The following is a 17,213-nucleotide window of genomic DNA, read 5'->3' on the forward strand; positions in this document are numbered from 1 at the left end:
TTTTGACAGTATTTACTGCTTCCCTCTTGAGTAGAAAAAATACAATTAATGCTAAACACAATGGAGAACTTTAGCTACAAAAATTATACTCTATTATAATCTTTTTAACTCAAGCCCTGATTATCAGTGATAGAAAGAATAATATTCTACTCAAGCAATGAAATAAATATAAACTATTTCACCAGTGATTCATTCAACTCTGAAAACTACATTGAAAATTCTAGATCTAGCATTTAACATTATGATTCTAAAATGCACACAATTTCACCTTTTAAAAGTTGAAATCTCTTTAGTGTACACTAAAATAACATATCTGATTGTCATTGTTTCTATTTGCGAACTAATTCTAGATAAAATTTAAGATCAACTTTTAATTTTTTCACAGATCTATATTAGTATCTATTTTTGCTCATAAAGGACATTTAAATGGTGAAGAAATATTTCATGCATATGATTCATAAAGGTACAGTATCACAAACATACACAAATATTTAGACATTTTTAACATTGGCAATCTGAAGCAAGAATGACCACCACTACAAACAACAACATTCCAGCAACTAAGATGTTCAATAGATAAATAAATAAACTGTGGTACATTTATGGAGTGGAATGTTATTCAAAAACAAAAAGGCATGAGCTATCAAGGCTCAAGAGACATGAAAACATCTTAAATGTGTATTGCTAAGTGAAATAAGCCAGTCTAGAAATGCTACATGCTCTATGATTCCAAGGATATGACATTCTGGAAAAGGAGAAACTATACAGACAGTAAAACGATCAGTGGTCACCAAATTTGGAGTAGGAAAGACAAACAGGCAAAGCACAGGGGATTTTTAAAGCAGTGAGGCTATTCTATGTGATACTGTAATGGTGGATAAAGAAATTATAATTTGTCAGAATCCATTTAACTGTCCAATACAAATAATTAGCCTTAATGTAAACTATTGACTTTAGTAATTGTGTATCAATATTTGTTAATCAATTGTAACAAATGTACCACAACAAGGTAAGCTGTTAAGAATAGGAGAAACACATGGGGAAAAGGAGCTTTCTGCACTTTCTGCTTACTTCTGTAAACCTCAATTGCTCTAAAAGTGAAGCCTATTAGTTAAAAAAAAAATAAAAAGAAAAAAACATTTTGATCATGTTTCCTAACTTTTTAATGATGTAAATTTTAAAGTCATTAAGAATTTGAAAAGATAAAATGCAAATAAATATTACATCACAACTTATGGGATCAAAAATAAAGGAACGTTGTGGACATTATCACATAGGTGCAATATTAACTAAGCATTATTCTATATCTCCACATTTGTAATCATATATTACAATTTACGGTATTAAGGTTTGGGGATTTTTCTTTGTTTCTTTGGGTATTTTTTTTTTTTTTTTTTAGTCTTCTGACTGATGAGCCAAAAAGTCAATATGCTAAATTTTACTTTGTGTCTAAATTTGGTAGAGAGTTGCAACCTAAATATTCTATATTATTTAATATGCAAATAAATAATTTAAAATAAAAGGTTACTTACCAGTATATTTGATTACACGAATTGTTGAATCCCCTTCACCAAATTTGGTGAGAGGAGTAAGTCGAACTTCATAAGCTTCCGGTTTAATTAGCTCAGTCAAGTTATATGTAATTAATTCTCCCTTTTGAATATTCCCATTTATTTTAATCTCCTGTTCCCACCAACGCTGCTGTCCAGCCTGAAATCAAAACAATTATATGATAATGTTCCCAGTATTTTCTTCAGAAGGATTTATTGTGTTCTAAGAAAATGGAAAACTAAATTCTGAAATGGAATTAAATTAGAAAATAAATTACTTTATATGAATACATTTTATTCAAGTTCAAGTTTCTATAACAAGCAATACATTTTGCAGATATTTCCAAGCATATGTTTGCAGATAATTGCCAAATTATCAGGGATTCATTAAATAGATTTAATATGTCATCTAATATTAAGTAAGAATCAGAAAGTTCAAACATGTGTCTCTGATCTGGAGGTCTGGGGCAATGTAAGTTAACTACTTCTAACATATTAATAGCATATGAGACTCTTGAATACCTGTAACTTCTTTATCATGTTAATAAGCATATGTATTGGATATATAACAGTTGCCAAGATGTGTTGTAGACATTAGGACATAAAACAAAGAAGACTTAGTCCTTAAATGTTTCAAGTCTGTTAAAAAGAGAGACATAATAAATAATAAAATAACTGTACAATATAACATGATTTCAAGCAGTCATATGTGCAATAAAGAAAAAATAAAAAATGACAAAGGGATTAAGAGTGACAGTGGGCAGATAGATTGGTTGGGGAGACTCTTTTATCTAGATAATCAGAGGATACCTCCATAAGAAAGATACTGGGAAGTTAAGTAAGATGAGGGCTAGGAATTTACCGTTGGACTTGGCAAGATGGATATGATGGTGACCTTGAAATAAATGCTACCAATGGAGTAATGAAGATGAAAACATGATTGTATTAATAACAAGTTAAAAGAAGAATGGGTTTTGTGATACCTCCCACAGTGTAAAGGAGTTTTACAGTACTTCACACACTAAAAAACATTGCTTAGACAATTTTACAGGACAGTTATACAAAATATTCAGGAAACAAATAATTCTAGTCTCATATAAAATCTTTAAGAGATTTAAAACAAGAAAAAAAAATAACTCCCCATCCAATTTTATTTAATTTAAACCAAAAAGATTAAAGACAGTTCAACAAAGAAAAATTACACATACATAAACCAAATTCATCAAGTTTTAAGGTTCATGTTTCATCCAATATGGTTTATCTGGCACAGATGCAAGAATTGCTTAACATTAGGAAGTATGTTAATGTAGTTAACTGGCAAAGAAAGAACATATTTCTGCTAGATGGGAGAAAATTTGGGGAAACTCCAACACTTATTTGTAATAAAACTATTAACAAGCTAGTAACAGAAGGAACTTGATTAATTAATCTGATAAAGATACAACAAAAATCTAGAGGATGCTTTATTGATAGTGCTTATATGTTAGAATTATTTCATTAAGAATCACAAATGAGAAAAGAATATTCAATGTTATTCAAAACTGTAACAATAAAGTATAAAACAATAAATCTGTAGGGCTCTCTACATAGAGATCTTTCTCTGTCTCTCCCCTTCTCCCATGTACATATATTTGGTTTTGCCACCTATGAATAAGTTATATATCTCCATTTATTTTAGACTAACTTGAATATCTTTTACTAGTGTTTTGATGTTTTCTTCATTAAATTCAAGCATATGATTTGTTAAATTTGTTAATAGATAATTCATAGATTTGTTTGCTATTATATAAATTGTGATTTTGTTTTATTTTAAGCTATTTTGCTGATTTATACAATTGTGATGTTTTTTGTATTTTCTTATATTCTACTATATATACAAATATATATGTACCATCTCTCTATATATTTATGTTTATGTATATAGTATCTGTAGTTGCCCTATGTGTCTGATACTAATTTTCATATCTGAAATCTATGGTGTCCTTGTTCATATTTTTCTTCTTGTATTTTCTCAGTTATTTTTGACTGTATGCTTCTTTTTTTTTTTTTTTTTTTTTTTTGAGAAAGAGTCTCACTCTGTTGCCCGGGCCAGAGTGCCGTGGCGTCAGCCTAGCTCACAGCAACCTCAGACTCCTGGGCTCAACCAATCCTCCTGCCTCAGCCTCCCGAGTAGCTGGGACTACAGGCATGGGCCACCATGCCTGGCTAATTTTTTCTATATATATTTTTAGTTGTCCATATAATTTCTTTCTATTTTTAATAGAGACGGGGTCTCGCTCTTGCTCAGGCTGGTCTCGAACTCCTGAGCTCAAACAATCCACCCGCCTCGGCCTCCCAGAATGTGTATGCTTCTTACGTAGCTTAAAATTCTATTACTGGCGGTTCTTTGGGGCCTAGAACAAAGACATATTCCTTTAGAGATGTTTCTGACATGCTCCTAAGGGCATCAACAGTGTGCCCCACTTCTACTTTGATTGTGAAAACCTTTGGTGTCACAATTAAAGTTGAGAAAGTCCCTTGCTTTGGGCAGGATTTGTGTTTTCATTGCTGTCTGCCTCACCACTGCCAAACTATTAAGAATCAAAGTTCAAGTTTATCTGGGTTGGCAAACAGCTGTGGGCAAAAAAGTTTAGGCAGGAATTCCATTTATTACTTTGGATTGCCATTTTCCCTTGGAGTTTTACCTGGTAATCTTTCTCTCTCTCTCTTTCTCTTTCTGTGTACACACACATAGCCATGTACACTACATGTACATTCACATATATTATATACATGTATATACATGTATATTGATGTATATATATTCATACATTTATATATTTGTTTTCCAAAGGTGAATTTGTCCTAATTATATAGCATATACTGTTACGTTTCTGGAAATGAAAATCTCAAATGTGTGTGCTATTAGTACAGTCCGAATAAATGACAAATAAAACAATGGAATGAGACAGAAAGCCCATATGTAAATATGTGAAATTGTCTACACAGAAGAGGGAAAAAGATATACTATTCAATTGGTTATGCATATGGGGAAAAATCATGAATTGGATCCTTATTTCGCATCTTATACAGAAAAATCAGTCTCAGGAGGATGAAATACTTTAAGGAAATGGAAATTAAAACCACATTTTCCATCATCAGATAGGTAAAAACCTTAAAAAAATAACAATATTAAGGTTTGGTGTAGATGTAAAACAATAAGAATCTTTTTGCATGTCAGAACCAGGGGTGGGGGTGGGAAACAGATGAGATTTTACTCTACACAAGCTAACAAGTTAGTGAGCAGCAGTATCATTGATAGTACCAGAAGAATGCAGACTTCTTGGTGAAAGAAAAGGACTCACGACACAGCATACATCCTAAACTTTACTTTAGCATTGATTCCTCTTGGCTCCAAATTCCCACAGGGGTAATGCAAAAATGTCCAGGTAGATGGTGCACATGCCTTGGTTGTGCATCATATCTGAGGGACCTTGAGCTCAAGATACCTTATTTTTTTATAATTGACAAGTAACCAAACCTGCCCAGCCATTGCCCAAAAGGGAGGCATCTTTATTATACTAGACATTAAACATACCTTCCCTCTGCTCCAGAGGGAGATACTATAAAAGATGTTTGCTATGCAAATGACCTTGAAAATATAGAGCATAATAAAAGGATAATTAGTGCCTCTGTACACAAGGCATGCAGAAATGCAAGATATCCATGAAAAATTGTCTTCCAAAAATATATTATTGATGAATATGCAAATTGGTATACATTGGAGAGGAATTTGTCAATAAAAACAATGTTACGATGAGAACAGGAAAACTCTTATACTTGGAAACAGGAATGTTCATGGCATAGAAAATATGCCATGAATATCATATTGATGATCTAAACAACCATCAAGAAAAGGTAGAATAATCAAACTGTAGACTTCATAAAATGGAACAAACTATAGCATGTAAAAGGAACCTAAGCTACACACATTAACATGAATGAATTTCACAAAAGTAATATTGAGCTAAAATTAATTTTGAAGAAGGCGGCCGGGCGCGGTGGCTCACGCCTGTAATCCTAGCACTCTGGGAGGCCGAGGTGGGCGGATCGTTTGAGCTCAGGAGTTCGAGACCAGCCTGAGCAAGAGCGAGACCCCATCTCTACTAAAAATAGAAAGAAATTATATGGACAGCTAAAAATATATATAGAAAAAATTAGCCGGGCATGGTGGTGCATGCCTGTAGTCCCAACTACTTGGGAGGCTGAGACAGGAGGATCCCTTGAGCTCAGGAGTTTGAGGTTGCTGTGAGCTAGGCTGACGCCATGGCACTCACTCTAGCCTGGGCAACAAAGTGAGACCCTGTCTCAAAAAAAAAAAAAAAAAATTTTGAAGAAGGCATATTATAAAATGAAATTTTAAACCATACATTTTGAAGAGGACTATGTAGATATGTATGTATCAGAATATAAAGAAATGCAAAGGAATAATAAACACTAAACAAAGGACTTCAACTCTATTTGGTGATTTTGGGTTTTTGGTGTTAGATATAAAAATTATGATTACATTATTTTGTGTATGCCCAGAATGTTTTTTCTTTCTTTCTTTCTTTCTTTTTTTTTTTTTAAGAGAGAATTCGAGAATAAGAGTTAGAGACAAGGACTTGTGAATTTTCTTAAAAGTCTTTCTCCCTTGAATTCTAAGACAGTGCTCTCTTTCACGTATTGCTTCCTACACTCATACCTCTGGTTATTCCTTCTTATGCTCTTTCTGGAATTCTTTTCCTTTTCTTTAGTTCTAAATGTTGATTGGTCTCCAGAATTTCATATTTGGTGTTTTTAATACTCTGTATTAGTGCTTCTCATGTTTGAGCATGCATGAGACTCACTGGGCAACCTTGCTAACTAAAATTCTAAGTCTCAACCACCAGTAATTATGCTTTAATGATAATTAAGTCTATAAATTTTTAAAAAGCATCTCCTCTTACACAAGTCATTTGGATGCAGATACTCCAAGGGCTGCATTTGGCATGGCACAGCTCAGTCTTGCTAAACCACTTCATTGATACTAGCAGCCTCTTCTAATACCTCTGAAATGTTAACTCCCTAACTTGTATCTTCAGGTCAGAAAATTGAGGAAAAAAAACTACTGATTTCTGTTCTTTGATTTTGTAACCTGAGACTTTGCTGAATTTGTTTATAAATTCCAATAGACTCATGGCAGAGTCTTTGGGGTTTTCTAGATATAAGATCATATCATTAGCAAAGAGTGATAGTTTGACCTCTTCTGCCCCCATTTGGATGTCCTTGATTTCCTTCTATTGTCTGATTGGTCTGGCTAGGACTTCTAGCACTATGTTGAATAGAAGCAGTGATAGAGGGCAACCTTGTCTGGTTCCAGTTCTAAGAAGAAATGCTTTCAATTTTTCCCCGTTCAGTATGATGTTGGCTGTGGGTTTGTTATATATGGCTTTTATCATTTTTAGATAAGTCCCATCTATGCCTATTTTGTTAAGTGTTCTTATCATAAAAGGGTGCTGAATTTTGTTGAATATGTTTTCTGCGTCTATTAAGAGGATCATATGGTCTTTGTTTTTGCTTCTATTTATGTGGTGAATTACCTTTATAGATCTGAGTATGTTGAAGCATCCCTGCTACTCATTCACAAAAAACAATGGTGATTAGCACCTCTTGTATTATCCTGGATAGAGCTGGAGCCCATTCTACTAAGTGAAGTATACCAAGAATGGAAAAACAACCACCACATGTACTCACCATCAAATTGGTATTAACCGATCAACACTTAGGAGTACATAGAGTAGTAACATTCATTAGGTGTTGGGCAGGTGGGAGGAGGGGATGGGTATATTCACACTTAATGGGTGTGGTGTGCACCATCTGGGGGATGGACACACTTGAAGCTCTGACTCAGGTGGAGCAAAGGCAGTATATGTAACCTAAACATTTGTACCCCCATCATAAGCTGAAATAAAAAATAGAGGAAAAAAAACTGCATCTAGTACTCTTTACTATGTCAAAAGCACTATGTTAACTGTATTATCATAACTCCCATCAGTGGTAGCTCCAGAATTTGGTTAGACCAAAAATGCAACTTTATCCTTTGCTTTCCCTGAATTATTGTTCCCTTAGTTGTCTTCACCAGAGTTTTTAAATATTTAGTTATAAGATACTTACAGCATTGTGGTGGTGTGGTTTTTTTTTTTTGCATATATATTAAAAGACAGAAATTATTACTTTTTATACCTACAGTGTTTGATCATTAACTTGATAAACGTGATGAGATTAAATTTCAGAATACAGTGTATATTTAACTATTAATAGACTCCAAGGAGTGCAGCAAGAAATACAAGTTGTTTCAGTGACAACTGTATACAGTCACTGAATTTACATACAGTGGTCAAGAATATAAAACTTAATTTCACAGAAAGTAATTATCTTTTGTAGATACTCCTGCAAAGTTAATACTAGATACTATGAAGTTTCTATCAGTTCTAGAGGTTTAAAATTCTATAAAATAATTTAATATAAATGACAATTTCTTTTACTGTCTTTAGATTTTAGGTTTTTTAATGTATGAACTAAAGGAAAAGTGCAGTTATTTCAAAAGATAGATAAAAACTGTTTAAACCCCCCAAAATATATACAGAATAATTTGTTTTACTATTATCTAAACACATACAAGTTTAATCAAGGTATACTTTTCTAGATGCTAATAATTTTAATACCACCCAATATTTGTTATTAATAGAACATCACAGAGGAGAGACTGAGGTATCCTGTTGTTATACTGAGTGTTCTACTCAAGTAATTATAGTTGGCAGATACACTGATATTGCTATTTATTACAAACTTCAGCATACATAACTTCATATGCATATTAAAAAAGCAATAACTGATTTCAAGTCTTTAATTTAAACCTATAATGAAAGTATATACTTCAGTAGTTGGAGGAATAAGCAATTAAATACTTTATATTGTACGTCAGTGAGCTGTGCAGAATGTTAAAATAAAAAAATAAATACAATGTTCGCACAAACACACAAAAGGAAATAAAATACTATTCAAGTGATTGATGATATTATCACAAAACCCTCAGAGAATTTGGGATCCAAACTGTACTATAGATGATAGTCCCAGATCACACCTATAGCATGCAGATATGAAAGCAGGTGTTAAACTATATTTTTTCATGCCAACTAAAACAATCCATTTAAATTTTACTTTTCCTAGGAGATATTTTCCTTTTACATGATCCCCTAAAGTGAAGCTTTTTTATTAAAAGCTGTAGCTTATTATTTTTACCACAGATGATAATTAAAAGGCTATTGCTGAGATGATCTCAGGAGGAAAAACCATATTAATTTTTTCTTTTAATTTTAAAAGGAACAAAATTAACTTCTTTAAGCAGAAGGCTGCAACAGACTCTGAAATATGAAGGGGAAAAAATAGCAGCCAAATTTTCCTTTTTTTTTTTTTTTTTTTTGGACTGGCAGCCTTTTTCAGCATTATAATGAGCTCCATTGAAAAGTACTGACTAAGTGAGAAACTAAAAGGTAGAGCAAATAGATGTGTTTATTTCATTTATTTTGATGTAACTCTGTAAGAGAGATATTGATATACCCATTTTATAGGAAACTGCTATTCATATTGACCAGCTACACTGCTAGTAAAAATAATAGCTGACATAAAATCTGTAGATGTTACAGACCCTAAATCATATATTCTTATGATTATTCCATGGAATATGAACTTGCTAAATTGATATTTTTATGGATTAAAATCAAATTGCCTGATAGTCCCAAATAAAAGATGACATAGATTTTAAGAAGCACTATTGTTTAAATAACATATTTTCAGTGTAAAGAGATAATAAATAACATGGTGTTAAATGCACCATATTTCTATTTTCTACTAACTAATAATAGCACACATGTATCCAACCAATTACATACTTTTGCTTCTTTCATTACCAGAAACCTAAATGTTACCTTCTTCAAATTCAGTACTAACTCTTCTGAATAAAAGGTACTTTTCACATCATAAAACTATTTTATCATATTTTATTCATGATATTAATACCCTTAGAAAAGACTGTATTTTTTTAAATATACAGATATTTATTAGTTTTTTTTTCTGCCATTCCTCGTTGGAGGCTTGTATTATTTTTCTTAATTCATCTATGTCTAAATTAAAGCTAAATAGCTTTCCTTGAAACCATTCTGGCTTAGTAGTGGAAGAGATGCTTATTGCTTGGACTCAGACAACTTCATCTGGTATTTCTTGTTCTGTTCTAGCATCTTGCATGTATTTTTTTATGTTCTTGGGACTGCTTTGGCCCTTAGTCAATAGTTCCATTCAGTCTGCATATTTCTTAGGCAAATAACAAATCCTTTAGGTCTAACAGCATTATAGTTGCCCTTTACCCGGGGTTTGGTAAATTCTGACAGCACTACAGTGAAGCAAAGAACTAACTTGAAAATATGACTCAGTCTACCCTACTATGCTACTCCAGGGCTCCTCCAGGCAGGACCCATAGCTTCTAGACAGGTCTTTGCAATCTTCTTCAGTTATGTGTTGGGATGCAAACCCACATCTTCCCTACTCAAGTTGTTTGTAGGTGCCTTTTTCAGGAAATTTCTAGAACTCTTCTATTGCTCTTCCCTCACTTTTACTAAAATATTCCACTTCACAATGCCTGGAGAATCTGTGTATTTGCATTAGATATTTCTTCCAATATTTTATCTGGCTTAAAGCCTTTCTGAATTCATCACTTTTTCTCCCTCAACCATCTCCTGCCCACTTCCACTACCAGGACCTTTTTCTTAAAACAAATTTATTTTTAATTATTATGGGTACATAATACTTGTATTTATAGAGTATATGTGAGTTTTGATACAGGCATACAATGTGAATTAATCAAATCAGGGTACTTGGGATATTCATCACCTCTGGCATTTATCATTTCTTTGTGTTGGAAACACTCTAATTCCACTCTTTTAGTTATTTTAAAGGGTACCCTAACTTATTGATTATAGTCATTATGTGGTGCAAACAAATATAGTTCATTCTATCCAACTAAATTTTTGCACCCAATTAACCATCCCCGCTTTACCCCACACCCCTGCTACCATTCTGAGCCTCTAGAAACCATTATTCTACTCTTCTGTCTTCATGAGATCAATTATTTTTAATATTTAGCTTCCAAATATGAATGAGAATATGTGAGATTTGTCTTTCTGTGCTTGGCTTATTTCACTTATCTCCAGTTCCATCCATGTTGTTGCAAATGGCAGTATTTCTTTCTTTTTTTATGGCTACATAACATTTCCTCGTTTACATGTACCACAATTTCATTAGCTATTCATACATTGATAGACACTTAAGTTGATTCCAAATCTTGGCTATTGTGAGTAGTGTTGCAGTAAACATGGGAGTGCAGATATCTTTTTGATATACTGAATTCCTTGCTATTGGATATATTATATCCAGGAGTAGGACTGCTCGGTCATATGGTAGTTCTATTTTTAATTTTTTGAGGAACTTCCATGCTGTACACCATAGTGATTATACTAATTTACATTCCCTCCAATTGTGTACAAGGGTTTCCTTTCTCCACATACTCAACAGGATTCCTTCTTTGTCTGTCTTTTTTTAGTAAAAGCCTTTTTAACTGGGGTGAGATGATATATCATTGTAGCTTTGATTTGCATTTCTTTGATGACTAATGATGTTGAGAATTTTTTCATATTCCTGTTGGCCATTTGTATGCCTTCATACAAGAACTGACTGTTCTTGGAACCTTTGTTGAAGATAAGTTCATTACAGATGTGTGAAATTATTACTATTTGTTCTTTTCCTAGTCTGCTGCACTAGTCTATGTGTCTCTATTTATGCCAGCACCATGATGTTTTGTTTACTACAGCTCTGTAGTATAATTTCAAGTCAGGTAAAGTGATTCCTCCAGTTTTGTTCCTTTTGCTCATGACAGTTTTGACCATTCTGGGTCTTTTGTGGTTTCATACAAATTTTAGTATTATTTTTCTATTTCTGTAAAGGATGCCATTTGTATTTAGTTGGGGATTGCATTGAATCTGTAGTTTGTTTTAGGTAGTATGGGCATTTTAACAATATTTATTCTTCCAATCCATGAGCATGCATTATCCTTCCATTTTTTGTGTGTGTCCTCTTCAATTCCTTTCATCAATGTTTCATGGTTTTCACTATGGAGATCTTTGATTTCTTTGGTTAAGTTTATTCCTAGGTATTTTATTTGTATCTATTGTAAATGGGATTTCTTTCTTGTTTTTCAGATTGTTTATTGTTGGCATATAAAAATGCCACTAATCTTTGTATATTGAATTTTATCCTGTAACTTTACTGACTTTGTTTATCAGGTCTAATTGTTTTTTTGTGGCATCTTTAATTTTCTTGCAATATAAGGACATATTGTCTTCAAACCAAGGTCATTTGACTTCTTCCTTTTCAATTTAGGTGCCTTTATTTCTTTCTCTTGTTTGATTGCTCAAACTAGAATTTCTAGTACTATTCTGAATAACAGTGGTGAAAATGGGTATTCTTGTCTTACAAATCTTAGAGGAAAGGCTTTCAGTTCTTCCCCATTCAGTATTATACTGGCTGTGGGTCTGTCATATATGGCTTTTTTCAGTTGAGGTTAGTTCCTTCTACATCCAGTTTCTTTAGAGTTTTTGTCATGAAGGAATGTTGAATTTTATCAAATGCTTCTTCAGCATCAAGTGAATTGATCATATTTTTTTTTCCTTTGTTCCATTGACATGATTCACATTGATTGAATTGCGTATGTTGAACCATCCTTGCATCCTGGGGATGAATCCTACTTGATCATGATGGGTAATCTCTTCATGTGTTGTTCAATTTGGTTTGCTAATATTTTGTTGAGGATTTTTGCATGTATGCTCATCAGAAATGTTGGCGTATAGTTTCTTTTTTTTATTGCGTCATTGTCTGGTTTTGGTATCAGGCTGATACAGGCCTCACAGAATGAGTGTTGGAATGTTCCCCCCTCCTTGATGCTTTTTAGTAATGTAGGTAGGGCTGATATTCATTCTTCTTTGAATGCTTGGTAGCGTTCAAGCAGTGAAGCCAACAGCTCCTGGGATTTTCTTTAATGGGAGATTTTTATTATTGGTTCTATCACATTACATGTTACTGGTTTACTCAGGTTTGGGAATTCTTCCTGGTTCAATCTTGGTAGGTATATGTGTCTAGGAATTTGTCCATTTCTTCTAGGTTTTCCAATTTATTGGCAGGTAGCTGCTGATACTAGTCTCTAATGATCCTTGAATTCCTACAGTATCAGTTTTAATGTTTCCTTTTTCATCTCTGATTTTATTTATTTGGGTCTTCTGTCTTTTCTTCTTAGTTATTCTGGCTAAAAATGTGTCAATTTTGTTTATTTTTTTTAAAAAACCCAACTTTTTGTTTCATTGATATTTTGTATTTTTTTTTTCAATTTAATTTATTTCTGCTCTGATCTTTATTATTTCTTTTCTTCTACTACTTTTGGGTTTGGTTTGCTCTACTAATCCTGATTTGAACGTTCTTTGAGATGCATCATTAGGTTGTTTATTTGAAGTTTATCTGCTTTTTTAATGTAGGCACTTGTTGCTATAAACTTTCCTCCTATTACTGCTCTTTCTGTATCCCATAGGTTTTGAGATGTTGTGTTCTTGTTTTTATTGGTTTTGAGAAATTCTTTAATTTCCTTCTTAATCTCTTAATTGATACACTAGTCAGTCAGGAGTACATTGTTTAATTTCCATGTGTTTGTATAGTTTCCAGTGTTCCTCTAGTTATTGATTTCTAGCTTTATTCCATTGTGGTCAAAGAAAATACTTGGTATGACTTCAGTGTTTTTGAATTTTTTAAGACTTATTTTGTGGCCTATCATATGATCTCTCCTTGAGAATGATCCATGAGCTGAGGAGAACAATGTGTACTCTGCAACTGTTGGATGAACATTCTGTAAATATCTATTAGGTCCATATTAAGTCCGAAGATTAAGTCCAATGTTTTCTTATAGATTTTCTGTATGGATGATCTGTCCAATGCTGAGAGTGGAGTGTTGAGGTCTCCATTGATTATTATATTAGTTTTTCTCTCTTTAGCTCTGATAATATTTGCTTTATATATTTGATTGCTCCAGTGTTGGGTGCACATATATTTAGAATCTTTATATTCTCTTGCAGAATTGAGCCCCTTATCATTATATAATGACCTCCTTGCCTCTTTTTTACAGTTTGGCCTTGAAATCTGTTTTATCTGATAGAAGTATAGCTACTCCTGCTCTTTTTTGGTTTCCATTTGCGTGGAATATCTTTTACCATTCCTTTACTTTCAGTCTACATGTGCCTTTAGAGTTGAAGTGTGTTTTTTTATAGACAACATATAGATGGCTCTTATTTTTTTTATCCATTCAGCTACTCTATGTCTTTTGATTGGATAGTTTAGTCCATTTATATCCAATGTTGTTATTGATAGGTGAGTCTTTAGTGACAACAAAAGGAAATATTCTTACTCAGTGATCATAGCAATAGAAGAGATAGAAGAAACAGAAAATATAGAAATAGAAGAAGTAGAAGTAAAGTATAAAATTTCCTAAATATAATAAGCATGCACTGACAAAGTTAAAAATGTATTATAGTTTCAGAAAAATTAACATAAATATTAGAATAGAACATAGGCAGGTCTTTAGTATCCTGAAGAAAAATTAATGTTTTTGAAATAGCTAAAAAGTGAAGAGGTTGAAAACAAAGACTAGCATTTTATATACTCTTTGATATTTAGTACATATTTTTATGTGACTTAATTTTACATTCCCAATGTGATAGTTTAAAATATATTAGAAGAGTTACATGAGAATATTTTATGGTTAATATTTATTGAGTGAATACTATGTTTTAGGATCTGTTCTAAGCATTTCAATTATTAGTTAATTTAACCCCAAACAACTCAATGAGGTAGCAGAATAATTAATTTTAAATTGCATCCATATTTTCATAATTTAATCGATTATATTTCTCCTAAACCATGGGCTGCTGTCTATTTTGTTAATTGTTTCCTTTGCTATACAGAAGCTTTTAGATTTTGACTTTGTAAGACCTGAAAGTTTAAGTGAATTCAGATTCTACTTTGGAATTTTATTTAGAGACTCCAGTGGATGTGTGCTCTAATTGTGCTGAGTTTGTAGTTATAATTGTTATATAAATCATTAAATGACAGAGTATTTCATATTGCCTCAGGAAAGAATTTGTGTGTATGACTGACATATCCCCTCGACCATATGTTTATTACTTCCATTGTTAAAACAAACCAACAACATTGAAAACCACCCAAGAGACCATGTTTAACAGTAAAAAAAAATCATTCTTTAGCAGGTTCTGATAAATTACTATGGAATAAAAACTTACTGAGGCTTTTCCCTCTGGGGAAACAAAAATTAATATCCATATACTAGATAAAAAATAATAAAGTTAAACAGTCAATACTTGAAATTATGACAAAATTTCTAGAATTAAATATACCTCATATTTTTAAAAAGTGAAAAAGATGTGCACAGACATTTCTCTGAAGAAGATGTACAGATGGCAAATAAACCTATGAAAAAATGTTCAATATCATTGCCATTAGAGAAATACAAATTAAAACTGAGTAAGATAAAACTACATATTTATCAAATTGGTTGAGATGAAAATAGTGATAACATCAAATCCTGACAAACATGTAAAGAAATTTGTTCATACATTTCTGGCAGGAGAGTAAGTAGTAAAAGCACTCTGGAAAATAGTTTGGCAGTTTCATTCATTCATTCATTCATTATTTCAGAATATTATGGAGGTACAAATGTTTTGGTTACATGAATTGATTTTGCACTGCTTGACTCAAAGTTATAAGTGCATCCATCCCCCAGATAGTGTACATTGTACCCGTTACATATGATTTTATCCATCCCTCCTCCCCACTCCCACTGGCATGATTTCTGTTGAGTTTTACTCCCATCTGTGCACATGATTGCTGATCAATTAGTTCCAATTTAATAGTGAGTATGTGTGGTATTTATCCATTCTTGCGATACTTCACTTGTCCAATCTTGCGATACTCAAGTTCCATCCAGATTGTTGCAAAAGGTATTACTTCATTTTTTTATGGCTGAGTAGTACTCCATGGTATACATATGCCACATTTTATTAATCCACCCATGAATTGATGGGCACTTGAATTGATTCCACATCTTTGCAATGGTGAGTTGTGCTGCAACAAACATTCAAGTGAAAGTGTCTTTTTCATAAAATTACTTGTTTTCCTTTGGGTAAATACCTAGTAGTGGTATTGCTGGATCAAATGGTAGGTCTACTTTTACTTCTTTGAGTAATATCCATACTATTTTCCATAGAGGTTGCACTAGTTTGCAGTCCTACCAACAGTGTATAAGTGTTTCTTTATTTCCACATCCACACCAGTATCTATTGTTTTGAAACTTTTTTATAAAAGCCATTCTAACAGGGGTTAGATGATATCTCATTGTGGTTTTGATTTTCATTTCTGTGATGATTAGCGACATTGAGCATTTTTTCATCTGTTTATTGGAAATTAGTCTATCTTCTTTTGAAAATCTATTCATGTATTTGCCCACTTTTTAATGGGGCTGTTTGATTTTTTCTTGCTGATTTGCTTGAGTTCTTTGTAGATTCTGGTTAATAGCCCTTTATTGGATGTATAGCATGCAAATATTTTCTCTCTTTCTATAGGTTGTCTATTTGCTCTACATATTGTTGAGCAATTGTTTCCTTGGCTGTACAGAAGCTTTTTAATTTAGTCAAGTCCCATTTATTTATTTTTGTTGTTGCTGTGATTGTCCTTGGGATCTTCTTTACAAATTCTCTGCCCAGGCCAATATCTAGAAGAGTTTTTCCAACATTTTCTCCTAGAATTCTTATGATTTCATGTCTTATATTTAAGTCTGTTACCCATCTTGAATTACACAAAGTCATGGAAATTAAACAACCTACTGCTGAATGATTATTCGGTTGAGGGGGAAATTAAGGTGGAAATCAAAAGATTCCTCAAAACTGAATGATGAAGGGGACACAAGTTACCAAAATCTGTGGCATTCAGAAAAAGGAGTCCTAAGGGGAAAATTCATAGCCTTAAATGTCTACATCAGAAAGGCAGAAAGATCACAAATCAACAATCTAAAGGATTGTCTCAAGGAACTAGTAAAGGAAGGGCAAACTAATCCCAAACCCAGCAGAAGAAAAGAAATAGCTAAGGTCAGCGTGGAACTAAATGAAATTGAAAACAAACAACAACAAAAATACAGAAGATTAATGAAACAGAGTTGGTTCTTTGAAAAGATATATGAAATTGATAGACCTGTCACTAGATTAATCATAAATAGAAAGGAAAGGCCCCAAGTAAGCTCAATCAGAAATGAAAGAGGAGATATTACAACTGATAATACAGAAATACAAAATATCATCCGTGAATACTATAAAAATCTTTATGTGCATAAACTTGATAATGATAAAGAAATAAACAAATTCCTGGAAATACACACCTCCCAAGGCTCAGTCAGGAAGAAATAGAACTCCTAAACAGAATAATTATGAGCAAGAATGTTGAAGC

The 17,213-nt window shown here is 32.6% G+C and overlaps 1 protein-coding gene across 2 annotated transcripts in view; it reads right to left on the minus strand.

Moving 5' to 3' along the window:
* The window catches only part of MDGA2 (MAM domain containing glycosylphosphatidylinositol anchor 2), a 767,088-nt gene that overhangs the window by 32,668 nt on the left and 717,207 nt on the right, over nt 1-17,213 (minus strand). For both annotated transcript variants that reach the window (XM_069464601.1, XM_069464600.1), the window contains one exon: nt 1,533-1,710. In XM_069464601.1, coding sequence (XP_069320702.1) covers nt 1,533-1,710 — 178 coding nt within the window. The remainder of the gene's footprint in view (nt 1-1,532; nt 1,711-17,213) is intronic.

Source organism: Eulemur rufifrons, chromosome 2, assembly GCF_041146395.1.
Source record: "Eulemur rufifrons isolate Redbay chromosome 2, OSU_ERuf_1, whole genome shotgun sequence".
Taxonomy (NCBI): Eukaryota; Metazoa; Chordata; class Mammalia; order Primates; family Lemuridae; genus Eulemur; species Eulemur rufifrons.